The sequence below is a fragment of the Rhinopithecus bieti genome, unplaced genomic scaffold (genome assembly GCF_001698545.2).
Source record: "Rhinopithecus bieti isolate Rb0 unplaced genomic scaffold, ASM169854v2 scaffold_22039, whole genome shotgun sequence".
Lineage (NCBI taxonomy): Eukaryota > Metazoa > Chordata > Mammalia > Primates > Cercopithecidae > Rhinopithecus > Rhinopithecus bieti.
In genome coordinates, this window is record NW_016810828.1 from 1,597,952 (window position 1) to 1,610,022 (window position 12,071).

General features: G+C 43.5%; 1 protein-coding gene across 1 annotated transcript in view; it reads left to right on the plus strand.

Moving 5' to 3' along the window:
• GLB1 (galactosidase beta 1) overlaps nt 1-12,071 on the plus strand; it is a 114,990-nt gene that overhangs the window by 45,118 nt on the left and 57,801 nt on the right. Inside the window, 4 exon segments of the mRNA XM_017892923.1 lie at nt 547-605; nt 2,676-2,797; nt 2,882-2,922; nt 8,445-8,557. Of these exon segments, the coding sequence (XP_017748412.1) occupies nt 547-605; nt 2,676-2,797; nt 2,882-2,922; nt 8,445-8,557 (335 nt within the window).

Here is a 12,071-nt window from a genome sequence, read left to right on the forward strand (position 1 = left end):
ATTAGAAAAAATATTTTGAGATGGAGTCTCGCTCTGTCGCCCAGGCTGGAGTGCAGTGGCACGATCTCAGCTCACTACAACCTCCACCTCCCGGGTTCAAGCAATTCTCCTGCCTCAACCTCCTGAGTAGCTGGGATTACAAGTGTGTGCCACCACGCTCAGCTAATTTTTGTATTTTTTAGTAGAGATGGGGTTTCACTATGTTGGCCAGGCTGGTCTCGAACTCCTAACCTCAGGTGATGCACCCGTCTTGGCCTCCCAAAGTGCTGGGATTACAGGCATGAGCCACCGTGCCAGGCTGGAGCCTCTTTGTATAGGGGCACTAATCCCATTCACGAAGGTGGAGCCCTTATGACAATCACTTCCAGTGACCTCACCTCTTACTACTATCATATTGGGTGTTAAGTTCCAACATGAGAATTTTAGGGGGATACAAACATTCTGACCGTAGCCGGGCTTGAGGCCCGAGTCCCATGAAGGGCTCTTGTTATTTAACTTCTTGTCATTTCTATGACTGACCTGGCTTCTCCTTCTTAAAATTTTCAGGCAGCAACATCACAGATGCTTTCCAAATCCAGAGAAAGTGTGAGCCCAAAGGACCCTTGGTAAGAATTGAGGGTGAGGTGTGGAGAGACCATTGCAGCTGTTAGGAGAGAAAGGTCACATGCTGCTGAAACTGGGCAGCAGGCACTTGGTGTTTTTGGCTCTGGGGTCAGCAGCTAATGGGATTGTGGAGTCATAGCCATTCTGGACATGTGAATGACAGCAGAAACAATGTTTCTATTTGAAATTGAGCTCCTGCACTGGGGTGGAACAGACTGGGGACCAACATGAATGGCCTGTTACACATCAGGTTCTGTGCTTCTGCATCCTGGTCTCCTCTGGTCCTCAGGGCAACTCTCATAAGTGGGCTTATTGTCTCCATTTTTATTGAGGCTCAGGGAACCTATGTGGTCTTATTGTCTCCATTTGAGGCTCAGGGAACGTATGTCACTTGCCAGGGTCATATAGCCAGTGAGTGGCTAGGCCAGGATCTGAGTTCAAATCTGTGTTAAGTGACTCTTTGTGAGCTTCTCCACCTTTAAAGTATTTACAAATCACTTGGGGATCTTATTAATCCTCACGTGATTCATAAACACAGCAAATTTTGATCTGCTTGGTCTGGGCTGGGGCCTGAGATTCTCATTTCCTTTTTTTTTTTTTTGAGACAGAGTCTTGCTCTGTTGCCCAGGCTGGAGCACAGTGGTGCCATCTGGGCTCTCTGCAACCTCTGCCTCCTGGTTCAGTGATTCTTGTGCCTCAGCCCCCCAAGTAGCTGGGATTACAGGTGTGTACCACCACGCCCAGCTAATTTTTTTGTATTTTTAGTAGAGATGAAGTTTTACCATGTTGGCCAGGCTTGTCTCAAACTCCTGAGCTCAAGTGATCCCACTTTGGCCTCCCAAAGGGCTGGGATTACAGGTGTGAATCACTGTGCCTGGCCCTGAGATTCTTATTTTTAATAAACAGCCAGGTGGCTTTGAAGATGTAAGTTTGCTGACCACGCCAAATTGCAGGGCTTCATGGCACACAGTGTAGGCTGCTAGGAGGAGGGGATGGTGGCAAGATGCAGGTGGTTGTAAACAATCTGTCAATCCTTCTGTCTCTGTTCTTCCAGTCTTTGGCTGAAGTTGCTGTTCTTGTTGTCACTCAGCCCAGTTTAAGGGGTTAATATCCTGTGCCTTCTCTGCACCAGGTCAGACTGCCCCACCTGTGTACAAGCCTGATTTATAAAACAACCTTTTCTGAGTCCAGTCTCTGCATAGACTTTGGGTGGAGCTTATTTCCTGGAACCTAAAACAAGAAGTGCCCACGAGAAGGTCCAGATTTCTTTTTTGTTCTCTAGACCAAGGCTTGGCAGGGCAATGCCCGAGAAAAACATGAAGTGTTTGAAGCCTGCTTTGCAGAATACTGGGATAAGTCTACCTCGTTATACATCAACCTGAGATCTGAAAATCTGGATTCATACAAAGGGTGAACTTGGAGCTGTTATTCTTTTTTTTCTTTTCTTTTTTTTGAGACAGAGTCTCACTCTGTCGCCAGGCTGGAGTGCGGTGGTGCAATCTCGGCTCATTGCATCCTCCACCTCCCAAGTTCAAGCGATTCCCCTGCCTCAGCCTCCCAATAGCTGGGACTACAGGGGCGCACCACCACACCCAGATAATTTTCCTATTTTTAGTAGAGACAGGGTTTCACCATGTTGGCCAGGAGGGTCTCAATCTCTCGACCTCATGATCCGCCCACCTCGGCCTCCCAAAGTGCTGGGATTACAGGTGTGAGCCACCGCGCCCGGCCTGGAGCTGTTATTCTATAAAACTATTTTGCTATACAGTTTCTTTGCCCAACAAGACTTTCCTACTGTGTTTAAACAGGGGATCAGCTATCTAAATTTTAATGTAGGCACCACTTTTCAGGAATACTTACATTGTGTAAGATGAGATCTCACTTTAGGCTGGAACCTGAGGACTGAACATAGGCATTGCTGGTATTGGAAGTGCTTATTGGTACCCCAACTCTGGGTTAAGCAGTGCATGTCAACACCATTTCCACCTGTCATAGATGGGGCATTGCAGGGAAGCCCTGGCATTGGAAGGTCATAAGTCTATCCTAAGGGCCACATTCTTTTTTTGTTTTAGATCAATTCTGAATTCTATACTGGCTGGCTAGACCACTGGGGCCAACCTCACTCCACAATCAAGACTGAAGTGGTGGCTTCCTCCCTGTATGATATACTTGCCCGTGGGGCGAGTGTGAACTTGTGAGTGTTCATTGCCTGAGGGGAGGGCGCCCTCAGTAGCTGTGAGCTCACAGTAAAGTACTGTGTTCTTTTGTTTCCTTGTAGGTACATGTTTATAGGAGGGACCAATTTTGCCTATTGGAATGGTAAGAGCACTTTAACATCTGTAGAAACTTATGCTACAATGTTTCAGTTGATTAATTTGGGGAGGGGTGTGCCCACAGACAATTTTGTTTTCTTTTTTTTGTTTAACCTCTCCTAAATTTTCTTTTTTTTTTGTTTCGGAGACAGTCTCACTCTGTCGGCTAGGCTGGAGTGAAGTGACACAACCTCAACTCACTGCAGCCTCCACCTCCCAGGTTCAAGGGATTCTCCTGCCTCAGCCTCCGAGTAGCTGGGATTACAAGCACGCGCCACCATGCCTGACTAATTTTTTGCATTTTAGTAGAGATGGGGTTTCACCATGTTGGCCAGGCTCGCCTTGAACTCCTGACCTCAAGTGATCGTCCCACTTTGGCCTCCCAAAATGCTAGGATTACAGGTGTGAGCCACTGTGCCTGGCCCTACATTTTCTAACATATAAGGATTGCCAATATAATTTTTAAAAATAATGTTTCTTAAATTTTTTTTTTTTTTTTTTTTTTTTTTTTTTTTTTTGACAGAGTCTCACTCTGTCGCCCAGGCTGGAGTGCAGTGGCACAATCTTGGCTCACTGCAAGCTCTGCCTCCTGGGTTCACGCCATTCTTCCGCCTCAGCCTCCCTAGTAGCTGGGACTACAGGTACCCGCCACCATGCCCGGCTAATTTTTGTTTCTGTATTTTTAGTAGGGATGGGGTTTCACCATGTTGGACAGGGTGGTCTCGATCTTCTGACCTCATGATTCACCCGCCACGGCCTCCCAAAGTGCTGGGATTACAGGCGTGAGCCACCACGTCTGGACAAAATAATTCTTAAGGGAAATAAATGTGAGCATTTAGAAGCCTTTTACTGTTTTAAACCAGGCTAGTTGGGCAGGCTTCAGTCACAGTCTGTAACTGTAGCTTATTTGTTCAGATATTCTACTGTGGTCTTTTTCTTTTAACGTTTTATTTTGTTGAGGTATAATTTACAAACCATAAAATTTACAGTTTTTAAGTATATGATGCAGTAGTATTTACTGTATTCACAAAGTAGTGTAACCATTACCATTATCTAATTCAGGAACATTTTATCACCCCAAAAAGAAACTCCATACCCATTAGCATTCATTCCATACTCTCCCTCCTCCCAGTCCCTGGAAATAATATACTTTCTGTCCCCGTGGGTTTGCTGATTCTGAGCATTTCGTATAAATGAACCATGTATATATACCTGTCTGACTTATTTCATTTAGCCTAATGTGTTCAACCTTTGTCCATGTTGTTGCATGTATCAGTGCTTCATTCCTTTTTATTGCTAAATAGTATTCCCTTGTGTGGATGTACAGTATTTTATTTATCCATTCATTGGTTGATGGACATTTGGGTTATTTCCACATTTTGGTTATAGTGTTGCTTTGAACATTAATGTACAAGGATTTGTTTGAATTCCTGTTTCAGTTCCTTTGGGTGTATACCAAGAAGTGGAATGGCTGCATCATATGTTAACTCTATGTTTAGAGTTTCAGGAACTGCTGTAGTGTTTCCCAAAATGTCCATGCCAGTTTACATTTCTATATTTTTTTTGTATAGGAAAAATTATGACAAAATTTTCTGTAATGTCTTTGTTTTTTTTTTTTTTTTTTTTTTTTTTGTCTTTTGCAAAGACAAATGATGCTGTACTGGCTTTTCTCTAAGCTTCATTCCCTACCTGTCTCTGTATTTGCATTTTTCTCTCTGAATCATAGAGGATGCCCAGCTGTTGAGTTTTGAAGGCTTAGTTTGGGCCTAAATCTCTCAGGATCTGAAACTGAATACTGTCAGCTCTTAATGAAGTTTCTCCTTTGAACTGCTGTCTTTTTTGCAGGCTGAGATGGGCTAGGAGAAGACATTGCTTACAAGCATTATCAATTTTAATACTATTATTAGAGCCAAAAAATGAAGATATTGTAAAACTCAAATGTCACTGCCTATAAGATAATAGCGTGCCCGAGGCCTGTCTGGGGTGGGTGAGGGGAAGGAGAGCATCAGGATAAATAGCTAATGCATGCGAGGCTTAATACCTAGATGACCAGGCTGGGTGCGGTGGCTCACACCTGTAATCCCAGCAGTTTGGGAGGCCGAGGTGGGTGGATCACGAGATCAGGAGTTTGAGACCAGCCTGGCCAACATGGTGAAACCCCATCTCAACTAAAGTTACAAAAAATTACCCAGTTGTGGTGGCGCTCACCTGTAATCCCAGCTACTTGGGAGGCTGAGGCAGGAGAATCACTTGAACCCTGGTGGCAGAGGTTACAGTGAACCAAGATCATGCCATTGCATTCCAGCCTGGGTGACAGGGCGAGACTTTGTCTCAAAAAAAAAAAACCCTAGGTGACCAGTTGATAGGTGTGGCAAACCCTCATGGCACACATTTACCTATATAACAAACCTACACGTCCTGCACATATATCCCAGAACTTAAAATTAAATTAAATTTTAAAAAAAGGAAAGATAATAGTGTGTCAAGGTTGGTCATTGATATTTTAGATCATCCCTGTGTGTTCATCTTATGAGAAACAGTTGAGACCTGGTGGGTACCTTTTTCATTCAGTAGATGGGGATTCCCCTAGCTGCCATTGATGGGATCGAGACCAATCATCCAATCCAGGAAAAAAGACATCGTTTTTGGAGCTTTATGGTTCATGACACAGATTTTAAAAAATCTTACTGTTATACTTAAAATAACACATTCATCTTAGAAAAAAATTGGACATTATAGAAACTGTCAGAACAGAGGAGTTGTCCTTAATCCTCTTCCCTGCCCCTCCCTCTGCCATAATCCATAGAATTCCCCTTTCTTCCTCTGTTGTCTTATTTAGCCTGCATATTAGCCTCGTCTTAATTAGAGATAATCAACACCACTTTACAGATAAGAATAACTGAATGCAAAAAAAAAAGTCCACACGTTTTCTGTTCAGCTGGCAAGGGGTGGAGCTTGGACTGGAATTCAGGTAGTGGTGAGCCAGAGTCACTGCCCTTTGGATCACCCTTTGCACCCTGGAGCCCCTGAGCCAGCCCCCACACCCACCCCGCTGTGTTCTGCCAAGCCTCTCTGAAGCTGCCTTTTTGCCCTGTCTCTTTGAGGAAGTGAGAGAAGGCCAGTCTGTACTTAGCAGCTGTTCTTCAGGCCGGCGTCCCAGAGGAGAGCAGAGAGAGAAAACCATGGGGAGTGGGGAGCTCACTGCCCATCCCACCCACAGGAACATGCACCTGCCTGTGCAGGTGTGTGTCTCCTTCCTCCATGCCTGTGTGTGTCCAGAGCTGTGTGATGGCTGCCTAAAGGGTCCAGGCGCTCCTGTACTTCTCACACAATGTGGAATGTTGGTGAATGCAAAGTCTCACCATTTCTTTCGCCTTCACACCTCACACCCTCTTAGGTGGCCAGAGGAGGCTTGAATCTGCACCATTTCTCTGCAATGCTGCCCTATGGTGGTCTAGAAACACCCAAAGTAAGATTCTGCCAGTAGAACTAGAACAAAGACTTAGTCTTCCAGTCCATTCTTAAACCCACCGGACAGCTTCCCAGCCTGGGCTCCCTCGGCCTGTAAAGTGTGCTTCTGGAGGTCATGCTTTCCCAACTCAACCTGGCAACCCCCTCCATGCCGGGCTCTGGCTGAGGACTCAAGGGCAAGTGAGGCAGTCTCTCCCTCTCCGGTGCAAGCAGTGTAGTGTCGAGAGAGACATACAAGTGAGAAACACAGCGCAGCATGGGTGACTACCACATTAGAAGCAGACGAGGGCCACAAAGAAGGTGAGTTCCTTGCAGCAACGGATGTGGGGTTTTTTTTTTTCTTTGTGTCTCACAGGAAGGGATGTGTTTTAACCTATGCATCCCTTAAGGCGGGCAGACCTGTTGACTGTGAGTTGTCTCTGATTAATAAGAAATGGGGGAAATGGTATGACTAGATCAATTCAGTTGGTTGAGTGGTCCAGATCTTTCAAAGTTTAGATTCTGTGCAGAGAACTAATGAAAAGGTCTTTGGAGCTGACCTGCTTGATCTGATCCTCAGCCTTGCCCATCTGTCATCTCCACCATCAGTAGGTCACCCAAGGTGGCTCCATCATTGGTGAGCCGCATCCAAGGAATTTATTACTAAGCCTAGGTAAGCTGTCATGTTTTGTGCCTCACTGATGTACAAATTAGGTTGGACAAAAGACTATTCCTAAAATAACTTCACTTTCACACACGTGCATTGCAATATGCTGTCTGAAGTAGAGGAGGAAGGCACAAAGCCTTGCTGGTCTATGGATGACAGTATCAGCATCACCTGGACGCCTGTTAGAAGTGCAGTCTCAGGCCCCACTCCGGACCTGCTGAATCAGAATCTCTGGGATGGGGCTTAGGAATCTGTTTTAACAGGCTCTCCGTGTGACACTTAAGCACGGTAAGTTTTTGAAGTACCGCCCAATATTGCAGACAACCTCATACCTGTGAACATCATCCCTGACAAGGTCGGGATCCTCTGGTCTAGATCCCGCCCCTTGCACAGTAATTGCAGGAGTATTCGTTTTTCTAGTCCTTTTGTGTACTCAGTATTGGCACTATCCTTTGGCCTTTGTTGTAGGTCAAGTTCCCAGGGAAACAGACTCCGAGATTACCTGTCGGGAAGCTTATTGAGTGTGCTCTCTGGGATAATGCCTGTAAGATAAAGAGGGAGAAATGGGGCTATGATGCAGCTTCACAAGTGGCCTCAACGAATCTTAGAGGGAGCTCTGCAGCTGGGATGGCTGTTTGAGGCACATTGGTCAGTTGTTGGGTGTGGGCTATCCCTAAGGGTTGTAACCTTGGGTGAGGCAGCTCAGCAGAGGCCAGCACCCAGAGACAGACACATCTGAGAAATGTCAGCAGACAACAACCCTAGCTGCTGGGAGAATGAGCAAGTGCCCTGGTTGTAAAGGGGGATCCAGGAGGTGCACCACAGCCCCATCGACAGTCTTCGATGCAACAGAGGCCCTCGGGTTACGTTTGAACCTCTGTGGCTGATGTGGGTCTGCCGTCATCTCCCTCTGTGTTTGGTTTAATAAGCCCTCGGTTTTCTGCTGACCCATGGCCGAGTCATCTGTATCTTCACCACTGAGCTTTTCTCAGCCACAGCTTGAGGACATGAAAAAGTTCAGAGATGACAGGATGAACAGTCGGAGATGGGGGTCACATCATGAGCCCTGCCATGACTGGTTGTGAGGCATTAGCAGATTTTTGTGGGGAGCTTCAGATTCCCTGCTTGTCCAGTGGGGGTGATGCCTGTGAGAATCACAGCCGTGGGCTTCTGTAGAGAGTGGATGGAAAGCGTGCTTCGGAAACTCGAAGGTGCCTGCTAAGTGCTGCCTTTAGAAAGAAACCCCTTCCTCTAAACCTTGCATCCTGGGGGCCACATCTGTGTCTCCCAACAACTGGTTTTAACGTGTCTTCTAGTTTTCTCTCTCCACAGTGCTGAGCTCATGGATCCCAAAGAACTTGTCCCAGAGCTGGGCCATCAGTAATAACTAGTGGCACATTTTTGTCTTCTAGGGGCCAACTCACCCTATGCAGCACAGCCCACGAGCTACGACTATGACGCCCCACTGAGTGAGGCCGGGGACCTCACTGAGAAGTATTTTGCTCTGCGAGACGTTATCCAGAAGGTGGGTGCTTTGTATGAGCTGTGGTTGGGCTGATCTTGGACAGAGCCTTTCTTGAATTCACTGTGGCTCTGTGGACAACTTCCTGCCTGGGGCCCTCCTGTTTAAAAGGATGGATGAAGGGAGGCATCAGCTAGACTTGGGTTTGCATCTTGTACCCACGTGATTAAGAATGAGTCTATGAGCAAATCAGTCTACTGATTATTAATTTGTACAACTGGGATTACAGCATCTGGTTGTGTTGTAAAGGTTGAAAAGAATGTGTGTAAGCCATCCAGGACAGTTCCTGACACATACATGTCTAATAAGTGGTAGCTGTTAACTATTATTTATCTTACATGTAAGAAAATATGTGTCTACTTAAATAGCTGATGTACATAGGAAAACAAATCTTCAGACACTGTGAAGCATGGTGCAGATGTCAGCTGTCAGTGAAGCTTCATTTTTCTATTTGGAGCAAGTGATTGCTGTTTCCTTCTGGACTGCACCTGAACTGCTTAGTCCTGCTAGCGTTGTAACATTTTGAGGCACCTAATGCACCTAGGTGGGGTTTCCTGTCTCTGCTGTGGGTTAAAAGAAAAAACCCACAGTTTTTCTGCTCAGTCACCTGAGTTTTGAAGTTAAAAAACAAAGGTTTTCTGCCTATAAATGGTATGGGTTTTTTTTTTGTTTAAGTATGATGTCGTCTTAATTTTAAGCATGTGTTAAAATGAGTATTACAAATTTTTTTAAGGTAAACAATATAATCTAGACTTACCGCACTTATAATTTGTCCATTTCATCTAAATTTTCAGATGTATTATTAAAATGTTGCTTATGCTATTCCTTTATGATGGGTTTAGCCTCCACAGAATTTATAGTAATGTCTCCCAAGCTCTCTCATATGTTTGTCCTGTTTTGAAGCTTTTGGTTCCTATCTTTATTATTTTCTTCCTTTATTTGAAGCTTAGCTTTTTAATGCAGCCTTGCTTCTTTTCTAATATAAATATTTAAGGTTATAAATGTCCTTGAAGTACTGCTATGGCTTTATCTCATAAGTTTTGATGTGCAATCTATTTCTTACTGTTTGCTTCTAAACATGTCTATTTTGATTTCTCTTTACCCTTGATATGTGCAGAAGTATGTTTTTTAAATTACTAGAAATAAGTACTTTTCTGTTTTTTTTTTATTTCTAGCCTCTTTGCATTCTGGTTAGAGAATATCATCTGTGTGATACCAATCCCTTGAAAGCTATTGAGCCTAGTCCTAGAGCCTGACATACACCAATATTAATGGTCAATGTGTGCATAAAAAGAAAGTATATTTTACAGTTGTTGACTGTATTCTACATACACGTTCATCAGATTAAGTTTATTAATGGTGCCATTGATATCTTTGATCTGCTTCCTAATTTTTTGTCAGATCAGTCAACTATTTATTGAGAGTTGTCCTCATGTATTTCCCCTTGTAGCTCTGCCAGTTCTGAGCTTATATTATTAGGTGGGCAAATTGAGAATTAAATCCTTCAGTACTTAATAGTAAACGGATTATATAACCCCCTATTTCTAATAAGGCTTTTGCCTGGAACCTTTTGTTTGCTTGTTTGTTTGTCTGTTATTCATTAACACCGTTTACCTGCATACTTTTGCTTGGTATTTTTCTGAAATATCTTTCCCAATGCTTTAATTTCAACCTTTTTATATCCTTTGTTCTCTTTACATGTGTCTCTTATAAATAGGATATAATTGAATTTTTAAAATATCAGTTTGAAATGTCTTGTCCTTTAACTGGTATATTTATGCATTCTCATTCATTGTACTTGATATACATAGATTAATTTCAATTATTTTATAATTTCTGTTTGTTTACCTTTTTGGCTTTTTCTTTCCCTTTATTGCTTTCTTTTAGATTGAGGTTTTTTGTTTTGTTTGTTTGGGGTTTTTTTCCTCTTATTTCTTTCCCCCCTCTTCTACTTCGGAAGTTATTCACTGCATTCTAATTTTTTTTAGTGGTTGCCATTTAAGTGTGACATATATACCCCCAGAAAAAAACAACTCATAGGTACACAGCTCAGTGAATTTAGACAAAGGGAGCACAGCCCTGTAACCAACACACATTTCCCGAGAAGCCCCTCTCATGCCCCTCTCTAGTCATTAACACACATACCCATCCCTGAGCTCACAGCTGGCCTCACCTCTATCGCCAGAGGCCTCACCTCTATCGCCAGAGGCCTCACCTCTATTCGTTTTGCTTGTTTTTAGGCAGCAAGTTCCTACAATATACACTCCTGTGTCTAGCTGTCTTGTAATAGTTTAAAATTAATCAATGTCTTTACTTTCTCCCTATTGCATCCCTCTTTAACTTACTGTAACTCCAATTACACCCCTCTTGATTTGTATGTTATTATTGTCAGATATTTTAATTCTCTGGGTTTAGTGTTCATGTATTTTAGTTCCCTCCTTAAAAAATGAAACCCATGGAGCATTACTGTAATGGCTTCAGATAGTATTTCACTTGACCCACATAGTCCATTTATTTGCAAATGATTAACAAGTATTTATCAAGTACTCTCCATGCTCCAGGTGCAGTTTTAGCTTCTTGGTGTATGTAGGCTTTCCTGAGAAGGTGGAGCTCGAACAAAAACTTTAAGGTGGTGAGAGGGCCATGTGGAATATCTCCACCAGGACAAGAGCATTCCAGGCAGAATTCAACCAGTGAGAACTTGGGAAGGTATATGGCATTTTTAAAGTCTAGAAAGGAGGCCAGTGTGGCTGGAACCCAGTAAATGAGAGGTAAGAAGTAGGAAATGAGGTCAAGGAGATAGATGGGGAACTGATCACATGGGGCATTACAAGCCATCATAAGACTTTGGCTTTTACTCTGAATGAAATGGGAATCCACTGAGGAGTTGAGCAGAACCATTGTTAAAGCATTCCATTAAAGCAGAATGCAGCTGTGTTTTGAGACTAGACCCTGGGAGTTGCGGCAAAGGTAGAGTAGGAAGACCAGTTAGAAGGCTTTTGCAGCCATCTCAGTGAGAGGTGATTGTGGCTTGTGAAGGTCGTAGGAACTAGGCAGTTTCAGAATATATTATGAAACTAGTGCTAATATAATTTTCAGATGGGGAATATGAAAGAAAGGAGAGACAGGTGACTCTAAAGTGTTTTAAATGGCAACTCGAAGGACGGAGTTACCGTTTATGTGGGGGAAGATCAGGAGTTCAGTTTTGGCTGTGCAAAGTTAGACTCGTCTAGTATATGTCCTAGTGGAGATGTAGAGTGGGCAGTGGATATATGAATGCACAGTTTGAGACAAAGGTCTGGTACCTTTGTCCCAGGACCACACTTTCTTTATCTTTTGTTCCTTCTTGCAGCTCAATCTTTCCATCTGAGGTCACCCTTCTTCTGCCTGAAGTATATTCTTTAGAATTTCATTTAGTGAGCAAATTATATTAATTCTTCTTTGTCTGAAAATTGTTTTCACCTTCATTTTCAAAATGCAGTTTTCTTTTCTTCTTCTTCTTCTTTTTTTTTCTTTC